At 35.5% G+C, this 19,571-nt stretch overlaps 2 protein-coding genes and 1 long non-coding RNA gene across 4 annotated transcripts; 1 reads left to right on the top strand and 2 right to left on the bottom strand.

The window, feature by feature from the left end:
* Positions 1–61: 61 nt before the first annotated feature.
* Positions 62–1,729, bottom strand: LOC9325041. The gene has a single exon (XM_021035086.1). The coding sequence runs from the start codon at positions 1,494–1,496 to the stop codon at positions 300–302; it is 1,197 nt and encodes a 398-aa protein (XP_020890745.1). The 5' UTR covers positions 1,497–1,729; the 3' UTR covers positions 62–299.
* Positions 1,730–8,887: 7,158 nt separating this feature from the next.
* On the top strand, positions 8,888–11,512 carry LOC9325040. Of its 2 annotated transcripts, XR_002334072.1 has the most exons (4): positions 8,888–10,626; positions 10,959–11,003; positions 11,099–11,170; positions 11,256–11,512. It is a non-coding gene; the product is annotated as an uncharacterized LOC9325040 (long non-coding RNA). The 2 variants fall into 2 exon arrangements; XR_002334071.1 differs by having other exon boundaries at positions 8,888–11,003.
* Positions 11,513–15,976: 4,464 nt separating this feature from the next.
* Positions 15,977–18,052, bottom strand: LOC9325039 (transcription factor MYB122). Its single transcript, XM_002887494.2, has 3 exons — positions 17,737–18,052; positions 16,862–16,991; positions 15,977–16,735 (listed from the first exon to the last, which is right to left on the bottom strand). Exons 1-3 carry the CDS (start codon positions 17,867–17,869, stop codon positions 16,189–16,191), a joined length of 810 nt encoding a protein of 269 aa, XP_002887540.2. The 5' UTR covers positions 17,870–18,052; the 3' UTR covers positions 15,977–16,188.
* Between the last annotated feature and the right edge of the window lie 1,519 nt (positions 18,053–19,571).

The following is a 19,571-nucleotide window of genomic DNA, read 5'->3' as shown; positions in this document are numbered from 1 at the left end:
TGTATACATTTTCCAAGAATCGACGATAATCAAAATTAGACTATTTAACCAATCGAGCAAATATAAGCGAACGTTAGAATTAAAGTTTCGATCCTTATCAAATGGAACCAAATTCATAATTAACAATCTTTGGTAAGAAGTTATACATAAACAACAATGATCGAAAAAATGAAGTTTCTTTCTCCTTGCTTAATGGTCCATCTCTACATTTTGCTCCATGGTCTTCACATATAGACAAACAAACCCACAATTTGACAAACTTCTCCAGAATAAACAAAATGTTTCCCATTGAATCAACATCATTCAGAACCGTGATGCTTTCCAACAGTATCAAGACCTTCTGTTCTGCTTCGAACAATCCGATGAAACACTTCCCTCACTTTCCTCTCAAACGGATCCAAACCATTCTTCAAAGCTTGTTGAAGCTTCCCCAATTCCTCAACCCTCTCTCTCACTTCCATCTCTTTCTCATCAGACAAAGGAAACTGAACAGAATCAACCAACTCATTCATCAATCTTGAACTCCTCTCAAACTGATGTATCTCTTTCAACAACCCACAAGTGTTCTTCCTCTCACGCTTCTTCGATTCCTCAATGATCCTATCGTGCAAGGACATCAATGAACCTCCCCATTGGTAATTCCTAGGAACATTGAAATGCACTTGCAAGCCTCTGTCTTGACAAGGAATCGCTGCCACAAGCGCCCACATCACAAACAACAATATCGAAGTCATCGTATAAACCGGAACAGCAAGACCATTAGTTGCAGTAATGTCACTAGCTCGAGGCGTAGCTAAATTGTTCCCAATAGCTTGTAATTGCTTAGAAGCAGACCATGATCTTGAAACACTCCAAGAAAGCGACCTGAAATGCCCGATTGTTCGGTGATGAAGATGCTCCTTGTTCCTTCCAAAAGAGCGGTTACGATGCTGCGACGACACTGAGCTTGAAGATGAATCCTTCTCATCAAGCATTCCAATAGCTAACTCAATCAAAGTCTTCCTCGCACGACGAAACTGACCTTCTCCTAGAGGTCTCTGGCTACTACTACTTCCTCCACCGTTGTTGTTGAAAGCGCAGATTACGATTTCAATAAGCTTCTGCCATTGACGGATCTGTTCAACACCATCACGAATGGCGTTACAAACATCAAGAGCTTTAACACTTCTCTCGAAGTAATCTGCAATCAATCGATCCGTCGGTGGTTTAGTAATCATGGAACGATGATTGATGACGATGGCACGAAACTCTTCTTGACAAGATAGAAACGAATCAAGAAGCTTCCCAACCCATTCAAGAGACAGTAGATCTTCACAACTAGAGGCATTGAGATCGATAAACCTCTCAGCAACTTTTCTCTGAAACGAATCAAGCTCTGCTTCCATCTGAGTCAACTCGACGGTAACTGTCGTTGAGTCAACCGAGTTCACCGCCGTGTCTCGCCGTAAATTGAGAAAAGACCTCCCGAATGATCTTTGATAATCCGTTGCTGGCATCCTCAAAATCAAAAAAAAAGATGAAAAATTGTAAAATTGTGATAAATCAAATTCGAGAGAAATTTCTCATTCCCCGGAAAATAAAAATCGCTCCTTTTTTTTTTTCTGTTTTTGGGAGCAGAGAGAGTGATGATGATAAAAATTAAAAACCCTAATGGGAATGGGATTGGCTTTATATTGATAATTGAGAGAGAATTTTGACCGCGTCTTTATTTTTTTTTAGTATGTATTTTGTGATAAATTTGGAAAAAGGATTTATATTAAAGTTTTTCTCATTCCAACGAAAAAGATCTTTTTTGTCTATTTCGATTTTTGTTTATTTTTAATTTTTGCGTTGTTACTCGTCCGAAACACGCAGCTTACACGTAAATTAATAAACCAAGTAGGGAAAAAAATAAAATAAAATAGGAACAAAAATATATCTCAGCCGTTGGATTAAGAAGTGATTCGCGCAGACATATGGCTGTGAGAGGAGCGACATGACAGCACGTGGAAGATGTAAGAACGGAGGCCACGTGGCGAGACGTGAGATGGGGAAGAGTGACGGAGAAGGAAACAACAGCTCAGTCTTAGTTGGCGCGTCACAGAGACTTGGTCCCTCTGATTCGTTTTTTTGCAATTTTTCTAGAAACTTTAAGCCAATGACATTTTGCTGATTTTTTTGTGCCTTTACTTGCTAGTAAATAAATACTACTAGACCTTCGACACCCAAAAAATCAAGGAGCAAGTCAAGGCACTATTTCTTGGTTGATTATTATTGTGGGTTTATTATTGAATTAGGGCTTTATTGGGCCAAAAATTTCAAATTGGGAACTAATTGTCCGGACTCACAAAATTAGGCATTTACAGGATAGATTAAAAGTCTATTTTACCCCTGTCTTCCCTTACTTTTGTTTCTCACCGTCGTAACCGACACAACCATTGATTCCGACGACAACCTCACTTTTCCGATCACCACCATCGCTTCTCACTGTTCTGCTCGCTCCGTCTGCACCAACTCTTTCAACACCATCACTTTCAATTCCATGAACACCATCTCCTTGGCCTCCGACTCGTCTCCGCCACCAACACCATCTCTTCCGATTAACGCAGTGGATTCAATTAATGGCGTCTTGAATAAAGGATACTAAACCCTAAGGGGATAATGTCGACTAAACCCAAGGGTTCCAATCTTAAACATTGATCGAATCAAAAACATTAATCGAATTAAGTAAGAATTTCAATTTTCCCCCAAACTAATAAGCTCAAATTGGGAATTTTAATGTCGTTCTCTGCCTCCACAATCTCTGATGGTATCATGAACTCCATTGATGAGAAATTTAAACCCTAAGAAAACTAGTAATTGGCGAACCCAAGGGGAAGAGATTATACGAACTGTGAATCTTTCTCATTCCGGAGTTTCATATGGCTTAATTTTTGAAGTTTTCGTCCCCATTTACCACGTTTTCAATAAACACAATCATCACAGATCTGCATCTCTATTGACGCAACCGTTCGTTTCGTTTCGTCAATTGTTTTGTGTGTGTGTTCTTCGAAGTTACTCATCAACAATCGTTTCGTCATCGGAATATGTGGAAACGTTTCGTCATCGTCATCACAGATCTGCATCTCTCTTATGTGTGTGTTCTTTAAAGTTGCTCATCGGAGAAGGAGACGAAGGGAGATAGACGATGGACCTACAAATCAAACGGGGTAGCTTCATATGTTTGTTCATGAGACGAGAGAACAGAGACAAACACGGCGAAAAAGACAATCAATTGTCTATGTGGTAAGGGCAAAATTGATATTTTGTTAGGCTGAGAAATGCCTAAATCAACAATGCTGAACAAATGTGCCTAATTTGATAAGTTTTGTTGGAATAAATGCCGATCCCGTAATTAATTCTTATTATTGTGTGTATATAATTATAAAGTAGACCGTTTGCTTTGTCATAAGTAGACTATAGTACTAAATTACAAATGGATTTTGGATAGTTGGATACATTAATAATTGAATATAAAGATGTGTTTAAATGTTGAAAATCATGTTTGAACCATTCTTTAAGTTTTGAACGATAGCCCTTTAACTGTTTTTTTTTTTGATTAATACTAGGCGTAAGTTGCACACTAGACTAATTAGACTTGTTTAAGAATTTGAAAATTAAGCAAGATATGTAATCAAATACTCTTTTGTCTATTCTGCAAACTCCCCAATTTCTGGAAATTGTACCTAATTTGAATAAATTTTATGGAAGTGAATTATGATATACTACTAAGAAATCTGAAGTAGAGCACGTTGAATTACGAGTTCCAAGAGACATAGAGCGATGGAAGCCATGTAGGAAATTTAAAACAAAGAAGAATATGACAGACAAACTCTCTCCTTTGAGTTTTGAGTCTTTTGACTATTTTCTTGAAATTTGGAAGTTGTTAAAAGACCAATTAAAAATTCTTGCAATTTGGCGCTAATCTCTTTCTCCCCCAATTAAGTTCTAGAACTTGATGATATTAATAAAGAATATTTATACATCATTTGATTATTATAGTTTCCAAATTGGTGAAAAACTGACATGGTCGAAACCAAAATTATGTAGGAAGTCTTAAGTAAAACAAAATGGTTGGGTTTCATCATTTTAAGTCGAACAATATCATTAAAAAAAAAAATTACTACATCTTAATTTCCTAGAAAGAAAACATGCACCATCTTACTTTCTTAAAAATCTTAACTACATCATGATGAATGTTATACGACTATAAGAAGATCGTATATTTGGTCACAGAAAGATTTGTTTTGCGATGAGACATTAAAAGAGTAATCTTAGACGACCGAGAAAAAAGGACGTGGTTCCAGGATTTGGAAGGCAACGGTCACAATATCTGAAGTAGATAGCTGCAACCATCACTCGATTAACACATCAAATTCCATATCTTTTTGCTCTTATATATATTATAAGATTATCTTATAGGTTTCGTAATGAATATTATTAGTTGATGGGATGTGAATATGGCGGCACTTGTACACACTCTCCTCATTAGTATTTGGTTAAGATTTTTCTTCTGATGACACTAATCAACAGTAGAATAATGGTGGTAATATAGCATGATAATTTTGTTATTATCAACCACGTGAAAATCATGAATCATCCTATTGTTTTTACTATTGATAATTCTAATTAAAAATTGCAAAATGAATCGCGCTATTTCTTATCGATAATCTTTTATCACTGCTCTTAGTTACTGAAATGTGCTCTCTCAATTATCCCAAAATCAAAACGCAACCGCAGTGCTTAAGACTTGGTCAATGATCATTTCCTAAAAGCGTACGTTAGTTTGTAACCGCAGAGGCGCATGTTAGCATACTCTACGTGACGCATCTGCTAAGTAAACGCCAATAATCACAAAAGTCTTCTCCTTTAGTCTTTCGTCGATCCCCCCAAGAAAGTCTCCCACTCAAGTGTTTGGAGAAAAATTTAAAATCATGAGCAAGCGTATTGGATTGTTCGATCTAGAGAAGCATTTTGCTTTCTATGGAGCTTATCACAGCGATCCCATTAACATAATAATCCACACTGTAGAGGTTTTTAGCCTCTCAAAGGCTCAAGCTTTATCTCATTTGTCATCAACACCATATTACGGAAACAAATCAAGTAAAGTATCGAGAAGAGGAGGAAGATAAAATAGAGCAAGATGAAGGAAGAAGAGGAGCACACAAAGGATTTGTTAACCCGGTTCACGGCATTAACGAGCCGCTACGTCCGGTTAGGATCGATAGATCCACAACTTCACTATGAAGAAGAAGGTATTACAAACAAGAAGCAACAAGTGACCCGTCTAATACCCTTCACTAGTACTTAGACTCACTCTGTACCACTTCCTGTATAACTCAGAGAACAACAATGACAAGCTTATACTAATACATGTTTTCTCTCATCTCTATACCTTACTAACTCTTCTTCTTAGATCTACATTGTGCTATTGCTCTCTCTCTCTACTCCCTTCTCCCTTAGCTTCTCTCAATGAAGATAAGCACCTATATATAGAGACAGCTAACTAGGGCTTCCTTGTGCTAAAACAAACCGCAACCCTTTTGAGAACAAACTGACAAAACGGAGAGGCTCCCCTTTGTGGTCCCAAAAGTATCCCAACCCAACTTTAACTTGACTAGAGTTAAGCCTTGAGTTGCTTTTGATCTTCATTTGCTTGAGAAACAAGTTCTCATCTCCACAAATCTCCACCTGAGAACATGTTGATCAATCCACACAACCTTCACACACTTGAGAGAGGGAGAGAGTACCTTCTAAGCAGTTTAAACACCATAAACCTGCTTGATCCTTCCTGTATTAAACTTATATTCAATACACTTCAGCTGTGACTACTCACACTGCTGAACCTGAGCCATCAATACATCTTTAGATCACGAGTTGTGAAACCCAGCTCCAATGCAGTCTTGCATTAAGCTCAATTCTTCCCTGATCACCTCCTATGATGCATTCGACACCTGAATACTTGACATCACCGCTCAGACAACTCCATTAACAAGTCAAGAGAACACTTCCAGCTTGTTAAACACAACATAAAATTCCATAAGCTTCACCGCTTATTAGACGTCCAATCACACATTCTCCACCATGGCTTCTGTTAAGGCCATGAGCTTGTACCAGTGACTGAAGTACCAAATAACCCTCTGCAAAACTTGATTCCCTTGCTAGCTTCTAGGATTTCCTCATGCGCATTGAGATCAAAACCCTTTGAATTCACTTGAATCAAATGCAGAAAACCAGAATCATTTTTAAGCTCAAACCTGAAGCTTCTTTGATTCACCATGTAAACCATCTAAACAGCCTGTTTAGTACCACAACAGCTTTAGATGACCTTTACAAACCTGTTTAACAAAACCAATCCAGAACACATCCTTTGTTCAACAGTTCTGTTTAAACAGAGCCTTTACCAGCAGATTTGAACCACTACCAGCAATCTTTAAACCTGTCTCACATCAACAAGACCTTGTGATAACCCTGAGACAATCCTTACAGCACCTTCCACATCCATTCTAGAAATCTGATGCACTTTCTACTATAGTACAGTCCTTGCAAAACCTGCGGACCTCCACCAAACGACTTGAACCTTGCACCATCCGATTTTCAGACTTAACCAGTCTTTTTCTTCTTTATCATCATATGATACTAGAAGATACTCCACTTGAATGGTATGCAAGTATCTTTTTCTGAGAGGATACTTACATATACTCCCTTTTGGTGCAGACAACCAAAACTAAAAAAAAACTCCTTAGTTGTTGTCTTCCAAATGCATTCTCTGCATTTACATCCTTCCTAGGATTCCTTTTTCAGTTACCAAGACCAGCTTTGAGATGGGTTGTTATCAAACTTGATACACAACACTTTCACATTCCCGAAGTGAGCAACCTTGAGACAACTCCTGCAACACTCGTGCTTGTCTCCTCTCAGTTTCTCCTTTAGAGAACTCACTTAACCACTTCAATGTCTTCATCTCTATTTACATCTTAAGGTCTTCTGAAAAGCTTTCAGAAACCTGCAACTCCATCATAGAAACCTGCAGCTCTGCTTCTGAATATCATCACCAACAATCAGCTTCAAACCAAAAACTGTAGCCAGCCTTGTACCATCAGGCTATAACCTTCTTTCAGCTGAAAACCCGTTGATAATAAACTGTTCTTGACTTGTTTTCTTATTAGCACACTGAACTTCCATGAATCTGATAAACTAGTGAGTTACTCGGCCCTTTAACTCTTTTATCTTCAGCTAACCTTCTGAGACACCATCCACAAACATAGCTCCACCATGAAAAAAAAATATCCATAAGGATATGCATTGCTCCTTTTGTAGCAACAATACTCCACCTGAAACTATAACCCTTGGATGCACTTTGTCTCTATAAGCTGAGCTTCACCAATCTGAATTAAAGCTACTCTTCACTATATCTTGGATTCATTTCCACGTTCTTATGAATCACCATGATTACTTGCTTGAGAAAGTGTGTCAAAACATGAGACACATCTTCTTTCTTCCTTCAGCCACCTCAAATGATCCATTTGCAATCAGAAAACCACTAAGAACTTGTCTTTAATTTCTGCAGCCTTGTCCTCTCTTTACTTGGAACATTCTTCATGATCTAATTGTGAAACAACTTAGGTTGATACACCATCAAACCATACCTCACTCCCATAAATAAAATCTTGTACTTTCCTGTAGCCAATTCCACTATATACTTGTCTTGCACCGCTGTTCAAACGAACAGGACACGCCGCCTAACACCCTTTGGCTAGGAAGACTTTCGACACAAGAAAATAGTACAGCCAATTGCATACCATCAGATGCTTCTTTTAACACTTGAAGATCTGATCCAAAAAACACAAAACACAAGATACACTCTGAGAAAATATTGCTCCACCCGAGATAAGAACTCCTTGTTCCTTAAGCAAAATTACCATGTGTTATGCCAAACACAAATTTGCACAGAACATGAATCTTTTATGCTGCCATTACCTTGTCAAGAGAATTCGTTCTCATGACCAAACAAGCACAAACTGTCCAGCTTACACCAAACAACATGCTTACAAACCACGCTGCATTCCCTTTGAAAATAGCAGCCTTGTAGCTTCACGTTCTCTGATGATCCACAACCCGTAGATTCTCTCATTCACAAGAACTGACAACTACACACAGAGATAAACCTGCAACCGAAACCCCTTTCAAAACTCAGCCAATACCAATGAAGTTTCCATAACATTTTTCTGTCTTGAATAAGCAGAAAACATGGCTTGCTTGATAACCATTCTGCAACCTCCTTTAAACTGAACCAAGAGTACCTTTACTGATACACACACAGCCATAAAACGCCCATAAGCTTCAAGATTCTAAGGCATCCCCTACTTCCATGAATCTTATGAGTTACCGGGCTGGAAACACGATAGTTAGAACACCACCTGAAACTGACTTTACCAAAACTGATTCAGCCAGAAGATAACATGAAAACCATCATTGAATCTTGGCTTAAATCTTGTAGAACCAGTACATAACACTTGTGTTCCAACAAACTTCCATTTCCAATAAATCTGCAGAACTCGAGCAACCTGAAACTTCAATACAGAGCATCACAAAATACCTTGTGACTACAGCGGAATCAGACTTAAGGCTTCCCAAAACTTGAGTCTTGAAGTTGATGTTCAATTTCAACATCAACTCTAACCGGTTTCTTCAACAATGATCAAGAATCACCATCTTCGATCATATGCTTCTTGCTTCCATCTCTGAATTTCTCTGAAGGACTCTGAGCTTCATAACTTCGATTAAGCTCTAGCCTTCACATCTCTTTCATATATTGAAGCTCCTCTTTCTGATATTAACACAGACAAGAACTGATGCACCCCCAACCAAAAAAAAACTCTACGAAATTTGGTGAGGCCTTTGCCTTTGTTGAATTCCTTCGAGTTTCAATTTCAACACTTCAACGAAAGAGAAAACGTCAAAGAGAAACGTGCCTTGTTCCTCTTTTGACTTTTGGGCATTAAGAGATCTTAGCCCACTTAGAATATTCACTAATGATAGACAAGGCCCATCTTGGTCCAACTTGAAGAAAACAATTTGTCGTACCTTGACCTTTCTTTTCCTCACCCGTCGACCATCGTAAGATGATTTTGCCGGCCACCATCCAGATGTTATCCGGTGACTTATATGGCCACCACATCTCCGTGATTCTCTCTCACCGTGCGTCTCTTCCTCGACAGCAAAACCCAAGGCTTCTTCTTCTCCGACTCGTTCTACTCGTGACGGCGCCGTCTTCTCTTTCACGACGTCGTCGGAAACTCGAGCCACTCCGCCGGAATCTCAGCCTTCTCCGGTGAGAATCTCTCTGAATTCCTTGTCGTCGATCTCTGAACACCACAAGAGCTCATGACGAGCTTCCTCCGCGAAACCCAGATTTCAAAAGAAATCTTGCATCTTCTTCTGTCTTCTACTCTCAATGCTTCCAGAAGGTCACACTTCAATCTTCTTAGATGGACAAGACACTCCGTCTTCTATGAGATATAATCTCCAAACCATCTTTCTTCTCTAGAGCTGCACTTCCCGAAGCCATTGCTTGATAAAGGTGTGACCTTTTTCGACAAAACTTGCATCTTCTTCATAAAGCTTGAATCTTTCTCAAGAAACTTGAAGATTCTGGATAAAGCTTGAGTCTTTCAGCACTAACCTGTGCTCTGATACCACTTGTAGAGGTTTTTAGCCTCTCAAAGGCTCAAGCTTTATCTCATTTGTCATCAACACCATATTACGGAAACAAATCAAGTAAAGTATCGAGAAGAGGAGGAAGATAAAATAGAGCAAGATGAAGGAAGAAGAGGAGCACACAAAGGATTTGTTAACCCGGTTCACGGCATTAACGAGCCGCTACGTCCGGTTAGGATCGATAGATCCACAACTTCACTATGAAGAAGAAGGTATTACAAACAAGAAGCAACAAGTGACCCGTCTAATACCCTTCACTAGTACTTAGACTCACTCTGTACCACTTCCTGTATAACTCAGAGAACAACAATGACAAGCTTATACTAATACATGTTTTCTCTCATCTCTATACCTTACTAACTCTTCTTCTTAGATCTACATTGTGCTATTGCTCTCTCTCTCTACTCCCTTCTCCCTTAGCTTCTCTCAATGAAGATAAGCACCTATATATAGAGACAGCTAACTAGGGCTTCCTTGTGCTAAAACAAACCGCAACCCTTTTGAGCACAAACAGACAAAACGGAGAGGCTCCCCTTTGTGGTCCCAAAAGTATCCCAACCCAACTTTAACTTGACTAGAGTTAAGCCTTGAGTTGCTTTTGATCTTCATTTGCTTGAGAAACAAGTTCTCATCTCCACACACACTCTGTTCGTCTTCGCTACCCTTCTCTTCCTCTACTCTACGCCACCGATTTTAGATCACTCTCAATTAGGCTTCCTCCAATCACTGACTTTTGACAGTGTTTTGCGCTTGGACATTGGTTTTACTCTCACTGTGATTTATGTTTGGATAAGAAATCTGGAGTTTTAGCTGCTCTGTTATGTTTTTTCTTGTTGGATTGGCTCTAGCTTCCTCGCAGCTCGATTAGGACATTCCTTGACCTTAAAGGTGAGCCCATTAATCCAATTATGGTTCCCTCATGCATTTTAAGCTCAATTTCTTACATGCTTTGACTTGAAAGCCTTCTTGTGTTCTCTGCTCAGAGTGATCTTGATTCTAATGTTTCTGTGGAGCTCTTGTTTTCTTTGGTATATATGCTGATGATGATAATGGAACGTCAATGTCTTGTCTCCGAACTTTAATGATCACTTGTCTGGATATAATGTGGTCCTTCCATGTTCAAATGCAATGTCTATATCACCTGGTTAAAACAAAGTTGCGTTTTTCTTCTTTTGCATAGCAAAAAGTTATATCTTTTGTAATCTGACTCGCTTTCTCAGCTCTTGTGTTGGAGTGGTCAGTTCCTCGGTCACGGCTTGTTTGAGGTAATAAACTTACTTTGCTGTTTAGAAATCATCGCTTATGATTCATTTTCCTCTGCAGAAACCTAACTAACCGATCTTAATAATTCTACTCCAAGAAACGAGCTCCTGCACTTTTTAATAATCTACTCCAAGCTTTTCTGATGGGTCCTTTCTTCGTGTTGCTCGAGGTTGACATTCTGACTTTCTTCTTTTTATGTTTCTCCTTCAATCTTTCCATGAAGTAATTAATCACAATGGATTGAATAAAACCAGGTGTTGCAGTCTGTTTTCGGGTACGAACCATACTCTGGATTTAAAGCACGCGTCAACTCCAAGATAGAGAGTGAAATCAAAGAATGGAGAGAAAGTAAAGAGAAGAAGAAGAAGAAGGTCACTTAAGCTCCAATGTGGTCATTGTGATTCGGAAAATTGTTCCCTTCACTTTTCTTTACACAACAATTGTTCCTTTCATTTATTATTAGGAATACTAGATAATTTAATTTCTTAGAAATTAAAATCAAATTTAAGAAAAAAATAAATTAACAACGTTGTAAATAGAAATTATCTTTAAAAGTAAAAAAAATACTTACTTTTTTACTGTTGAAATGTTCGTTAACCACTAAAATTATTAATTCAAAATTATTTCAAATGAAAGTTATATCAAATAGCAATATCTCTTGGTATACTTATATGAAAAACTAAAATTAAAAATATTCATCATAAAGTTTGCGAATGAAACTAAAGTGGTTTTTAATTAAACACGTTAAAAATGAAAGATGATAAATCGACTAAATTCCTTAGCCTTCCAAGCTAACGTTGCGAGTTCGATTCCTATATATTCGATTGCAATGACTTTGTGATCAACCAATAAAAATTAATAAATTCAAAAATTATAAGCACGATGATTTATGAATCTTGTATATTTCAAATATGAACATAAAAATTTAAATAAACAATTTTGAAATAGTATAATTAAATTCAAAATATCAAAAACAAAGAAGAAGCATATATGGTTTTTACATATTCAAGAATTTCAAATAAACAATATAAAACTTTACTTAAAATCATCACATATTTCTAATTAGAAAATAAAATTGATAGAAATAATGTAAATTTGTAATTTAAATCATGACACATGTCGCTATCTAAAATCATTAGAACTATGATATATTATAAATATGATATAATTTAAACTAAACGTAGCAACCAAAATAAATAATTTAAAGATAAAAACAGTTAAACTAAAAATAAAAAATTATAAACTTGATGATATATGAATCTTTGATAATTTAAATATAAAAGAGAAATTGAAGGAAACAATCTAACAATACTACAATCATAATTGAGGATAAAAAAAAACACATTTAAGTAAAAAAATTACAAAAAGGAAAAAAACAATTGATCTCTCATATTTCTAATTGAAAAATAAACTCAAATAAATAATATGAGGATTAGTTTAAGGGAAATTGTTAAAAAATACTCCTTTTGGTGTGCCCCTTTTCAAAAATGCCCATTTTAGATGTCCATTTTCAAAAATGCCCATTTTTAAATCTGAAATTTTTATAAAGTTTTATTAGGTTTATAAAGTATTTATGGATTGTAACTACTACTTGAAGACTCGATCCAAGTATTTATAAGGTTTTATAAGGTGTTTTTAAGGGTTTTACAAGTTATTTTAAAGGATTTTTAAGGTTTTTCAAAGGTTTTACAAGATATTTTAAAAGTTTTAAAAGGTATTTAAAATGCATTTATAAGGTATATATAAAGTATTTATAAGATTTTAGATAAATAGAAATGTAGTTTGTGTATGTTTTAATAATATTACATACATATTTGGGTAAGTCTTATATTTTTAAGAGCATTTTTTATAAAGTTTTTAAAAAGGGATATTTTTGAAAAGTGGCATTGAAAAAGTAAATTTGCCTATTTTTTTCTTATTAATTGTAATATATATTTTTTAATTATAAAAAATGTATAATTTTATTATTATTATGTTTTGACATTTTTTAAATTGTTTATAGAAATATTAATTATTTATAATTATCTTTTACGTTTTTTAAATTATATAAATTTATAATTATTTACAATTATCTTATTTTTTTAAAAAAAAAAATTTTGTTTTACATATATCAAAATCTAAGATCGATAGATTTGACACGTGTCGCGATCTCGTGAGGTACTTGAAAACCATACTTTATATAATAACTAATAAGATACGAATCAACCAGAAAGCAATAGAGCATATGCTCCAAGCTCCATGACCAATTACGTTTGTTATTCAGGCCCAAGCCCAGCCCATTAACTTATGCAAGTCATTGCATAGATAAGGAATCTTCCAAATTGATGAAATTGTGTCCCATACTCCCATCTAAGAAATGATTGGAAAAGGAATAAACATAGATAGATAGAGATACAATGTAGATAAAGAAGGATCGAGATTTGTCAGAATGGTACGAAAAAAACAAACGTTTTGATTTGATGACTCACTGAACTCTTTTGAACTGAACCACAAAAAAAAAAAAAAAAAAAGTTAAAGTTAAAAGCAAACACGAAAAGTTTTATTTTCTGAATAATAGAAAACTGAAAAGTTTTACATTTTTGTCTGTCATAGTGTAAAAATAGGTTAAAGTAGCTCTAAAATGAAAATATCAAAAGGAATAAACTTATCGTCACCATTATTGAAAAAAATATGCTAATCATCATTTATCGCCCACTTTAATCCATTTTGAAAAAAAATATGCTAATCATCATTTATCGCCAATAGGATAATGATTAAGATTCATTTTTTGCAAATAATTTTAAGAGTATTTCCCCATGTCTATATAGCTGCAATGATGAAAATATTGAACTGTGCTTTCTTCTTAATTTCACATTACATGTCACATTCACATGCATTATTTCCGCTATACTTTTTTTTCCCCCACTTTTCTGGAATCATCTATTTTTGAAATTTGTTTTCTTTTTACAACTGTGTTCTACTTTATCTATATAGAAATTTGTTTTATAACTTTTTACTATTGTGTTCTATTTTATTTTATCAACCATTAAAATAGTATCTGATTACAAGGACATTACTATATTAGGCTAGAATAAAACGACGTGATTCAAAACATAAAAATATAAAAAAGTTGTGATTCGCTGGTAAAAAATATAAATCATGTGGTTTCTCATTGATCTTTTTGGATGTGGAAACTAGTGTAGTCGGTGACGTAAATAAAAATTTATTTATTTTTTAACTCGAACCTAAGTCATTTTTTATCTTCTCTTATATTCCTAAACTGTATAAGTCATTTTTTATATGTGTAGAAAATGATCGTACGGATTGTCAAAAAAAAATGATCGTACGAAAATTTTTTGAACTTGATAATGAAAAAGTCCAAAATAAGTATGGACCAGCGACGCGGAAGGCAGCCAGACGATGATAAATTTTGCACATGACTTTTAAAGATTTCCCAAAATTGGTATGACAAAACTAGAAGTATTTAAAAGTATTACTAAGAATCTATACTAATTGGCACAAAATAATTGAGAACAAATTCTCAGGGGTTCTTCAACCTCCAAATTTTGTCTCAAATACTTCTCAATGGTAGAAAGACAAAATTACTCTTAATGAGGGTTGATTTCGGGTGATAAAGGTTAAATACAATTAAATCGGTAAGTGTTCAACGAAAAACACAATAGTTCAGTGGTTGCGAGCTCCATGCACACGCACGCGCCCTCAGGGTTCGAATCCTTTTATACGGGTTGTAACGGGTACAACTAGGGAATATTCGGGAATATTCGGGTACAACTAAGTTGTGGTACAACTAGGAGTTGGTACAACTAGTTGGTACAACTAGTTGGTACAACTAAGGTCTGGTACAACTAGGTGGTACAACTAGGTGGTGGTACAACTAAGATCTGGTACAACTAGGAGGGTACAACTAGGATACCATTTGTACCACGTATACCTAGTAAATGGGTAGTTTCGTCCTCATTAAAAGGAGGAGAGTATGTAGATTAGAGGAGAGTATATAGATTAATTCTTTAACTCTGAAGAGCAATTGAGATTAGTCTCCAAATAATTGTCACAAATAGTAGAAAAACATTGACCTCTGTGTGACCACATTTTTTGTTTATGCCGAGATAGCTGTCAATTAACACTTTGGTTATGTTTGCTTCTGTGACATCAAAATCTTGAAATTTCGAATATTAATTTAGCAATATATATTGGACCCGTTCTTATTAATAATTTGGTACTCACTTTCCGCATTATTTTAGACCATCATCCACTTCTTAGTGATGAATTTATTATTTTGGCACCAATATAGTAAATATTCATAGTTTTTTTTTTTTACAATGTCACAGTGAATATTTTGCGTGGTCCAAGTTTAGATTAATTTTTATATACAAAATTAAATCCAATAAACATGTATATATACTTAGACAAGAACATTTAGGTTAGTACTTAGTAGTAATTGATATTATTTTTCACCATTTTTATATTGAAATTCACATTGTATATATATATATATATTTATATTTATATATATATATATATATATTTTTATTTTTATTTTTATTTTTATATATTTATATATATATATATATATATTTATATTTATATTTATATATATATATATTTATATTTATATTATTTTTTGGAATTTCATTATTAACCAATGACACCATATATCAAATGTAAGTTATGGAATACATATTAAAAATTAGCCAATTCTATCTACGAAAACGAAGAAAAAGAAAATCTATATGTGAAAACTTGATAATTAAACCAAGTCATAAGCTTGCACCAAAGCTAAAAACTAAGCAAGTATATATTCTAGTATCATTTTCTTATAGAAAATCTGGTTCTTTTACTTTGATATTTGAATTTTTTAAAAATGATTTTAATAACTAAAAGTAACGTACTAGAACCCCTTACACACATATGATGAAGTTTCAACCACGCCATTATGACAAAACCTGTAGGAGGAATATAGTATTCGATAGGCTCGTTTCACTAAAATGGTATGAAACCCTCAAATATATGTAGGCTCATAGGCATGTGTGAGAGAACAAGAACCTAAAATAAAAAAGTAACAGTCAAAGCTTTGAAACAACATTGACCATGCATGTCATTTAAAGTACTAATAAGCACTTGCTTTTTTTCAGACATCTCTCTCTCGTCACACTAAAGAAATGGGTTTATTAGACAAAGAGATGTGATTCAAAGGAGGAACAGGTCAAGCTGTTCAGTCTCGTCATAGAAATCAGATTCGTACACACTGTATCTGTATGGATCGGTTAATGAGTAGTCATCAAAAGCCACAAAGCCAGCCGTCGAGTCATCACAAAATAGTTCATCAATACTCAGCTTCTCATCAATCTCCATGAAACAACTCATCAATTCCTTTTCTTCCATGCTTATCATCATCTTCTCTTCATCAACGGCTTCTCTTGGTTGTTCTGACAATATCACTGTCTTGATACTCTCAAGTCCGTGTTTTCTTGACGATATTCCAGCAGCGAGCTTGTTAAGGAAACGTGCAGAGCCATTGGATGAAGAGGAGGAAACAGAAGAAGAAGTGGGGCTCGGTGTAGGAGACGACGTAGTTGATGAGGAGGTGACATCGACGGTGAGGCTTGTTGTTGTTGGCTCATGGGTCATTGGATCGATTCCTTTTTTAGCAAGTCTTTTCTTAAGACATGAGTTCCAATGGTTCTTTATGTCATTGTCTGTTCTGCTTGGCATTTGCTTAGCTATTGCTGCCCACCTTGTAATCATTGATTTTTAAAAAGGACCATATTACTAAAATGATACTATAACACGCCATTATTGATTGATAAAGTATTGATCAAAGATGGGTTGTGTTTGCATTTAATCACAATAAATTAATTACCTGTTTCCAAGGAGAGCATGGTATTTGATGATTTCTTCTTCCTCCTGAGGAGTGAATTTGCCTCTTTTAATCCCAGGCCTCAAATAATTCAGCCATCTCAATCGACAACTCTTTCCACATCTTTGCAGACCTAATTTTTGCATATAGAGAAAAAGTTTTTTTTTTTTTTTATCATGGTGGCAAACAGAGAAGTTACAAAAAAAGATTGAAATTTTCTTTTTCCATCAAATAGAAAAGGAGAAACACACAATGAAATAAACTTTCTGAAAATGGGTAAAAAAGGATCATAATTTATTTTCTAGAGCTTTATACACTTAATAAGATAATACTATATAAATATATAATAATCAAAAGAAATAGGAACCAGGGAAACACTTGGCGTTCATGAGTTTCATAGATTGCATTTAGATATAATATCATCATATAGTTAGAATCTGATAGAAGATATTCTGCATGCTTATGAATATAATAGACGATAAATCTCATCTAACTTTGTAATGCATGAGCTCAAAAAAAAGAAGAATATTGTAATAATGCATACACAGATTTATCAACAAAAAGCTCGTAAGAGCTATCTTTTACCAATGATAGATCCCTTAGTTATTTACTCCCAAAATCGATTTTTTTTTTTAAAGCTAACAAACGTATATTGATTTTTAAAAAAATCGGAAAAATATACTATTGTGCATAAATCTAGAAAATTAAAACCACCCAAATAAATAAAACAGACCAGAAAACAAAATCTATGGTCCGACAGAAAATGGAATCTAAAGATCCTAGCTTGGCTTCTTCAAAGCCCCTAGCTTCCAAAGAGATACAAACATAGTATAGACCGTACACATTGTATGTAGAATGGTGTAAGTATAGATTTGTACCGGCTTTCTTAGGCAGTGAACCCCACTCGCCGAGACCGTGTTCGTTGATGTAAACCACGAGCTTCCGGTCTTCCTCCGCCGTCCACTCTCCTTTCCTCAACCCGTCAACGTCGAACCACGTCGTCCTCCCCATTTTATTGTTTTGTTCTCTCCGGTGAGCTAATCAGATCTCGACACGTATCTCTTCTCCGGTCGATTCAAGTCTTTAAGATAAGTGAATTATTGTTAATAATAATTTTATTCAGAATAGGAGACTTTTTATTTATGTGAGGCTTTCTCTCACTCACACTTATATATATAGAAGTAGAATGGTCTTTTCATTTTTTGATGATTTATTTCAACCGTTGGATTCTGAATGGTATATCTCGACGGTGATATTTCCTTTCCATATATATCTTGATTCTTATTTTGTACGTTTTTTTTTTTTGTGAGTCGGAATATATATGCAACATGTTTATTCCAAGGGGTTAAGTCACACATAGTCACATACAGCGTATTCACAATTCATCACCTAATACAAATGATCATTTCCAAGCTTTATATTGAACAAGAGAAGTAAACAGATAAACATAGATGAAATTGTATTTACTATAGAGATTTGTAGAAGTGATGTTTATTAACATTGAGAGATGGCTCCTTATATACAGAGAGGGAGAGCTAGGGTATTACAAGACAATCAATGAGAGAATATACAACTATACATAATTAGAATCGTAACATACGCACTCATTGATATGATTAATATAATTGATATAATGATATCCTTAATACGCCCCCTCAAGACGGCGGTGCTCTTGTAACGCCGATCTTGCTTGAAAAATTGTTGAATGCAGCTCGGGACAAGGGTTTGGTTAGGGGATCTGCAAGTTGATCATGAGTGGAAACGTGTACAACTCGGAGAGCGCCGGACTGTACTTGGTTTCGAATAAAATGATAATCCAATGCTATGTGTTTCATCCGAGAATGGAAAACCGGATTTGCACATAAATACGTAGCTCCTACGTTGTCACAATAAATGACTGGAGGTTTTGGTAAGCTAACCCCAAGTTCTTCAAGTAAGGAACATACCCATATTAGTTCAGATGACGTGTTGGCTACGGCACGATACTCTGCCTCGGTTGATGATCGAGCAATGCCATGTTGTTTCTTTGAGGACCACGAAATTGGATGTTGACCAAGATAAACAATGTACCCATTTGTGGAAGCGTAGTCGTCATTATCACCTGCCCAATCCGCATCAGAATAGGCATGTAATGAGAGTATGTTACCTTTCCGTAAGAAGATACCATGGTCTGGTGTACCCGCCAAGTAACGAAGCAGTCGCTTAACAGCCTGCCAATGATCTGTTGTTGGTGCATGCATGTATTGGGAGAGGCGATTGACTGCATATGAGAGATCGGGATGAGTGAATGCAAGGTATTGTAGACTGCCCACAATCATTCTGTATTCCGTCGGATCAGGTAACCGTGTTCCGGAGTGTAGAGTCAGCTTTGGAGAGGCAGCCATTGGGGTTGTGACTGGCTTGGCGGACAACATGTTCGTACGCGTGAGGAGATCAAGAATATATTTCCTTTGACAGAGGTGAAGACCCGATGAGATTCGCTTTGCTTCTATGCCAAGAAAATAATGTAAATCTTCATGATCCTTGACCGAAAATCTCTTGGCGAGAGCATCGAGAGTTTGGTGGAGGAGTGTTGTATCATTCCCAGTCACCAAAATGTCATCAACATATATCAGCATATAAAGGATTGACTTGCCACGCTTCAATACGAATAGAGATGTATCTGAAAAAGAGTTAACAAAACCAACACTCAAGAGATAATTTCGAAGTTCAA

Source organism: Arabidopsis lyrata (assembly GCF_000004255.2).
Source record: "Arabidopsis lyrata subsp. lyrata unplaced genomic scaffold ARALYscaffold_2, whole genome shotgun sequence".
Taxonomy (NCBI): domain Eukaryota; kingdom Viridiplantae; phylum Streptophyta; class Magnoliopsida; order Brassicales; family Brassicaceae; genus Arabidopsis; species Arabidopsis lyrata.
This window is presented reverse-complemented; position numbering and strand designations above follow the sequence as displayed.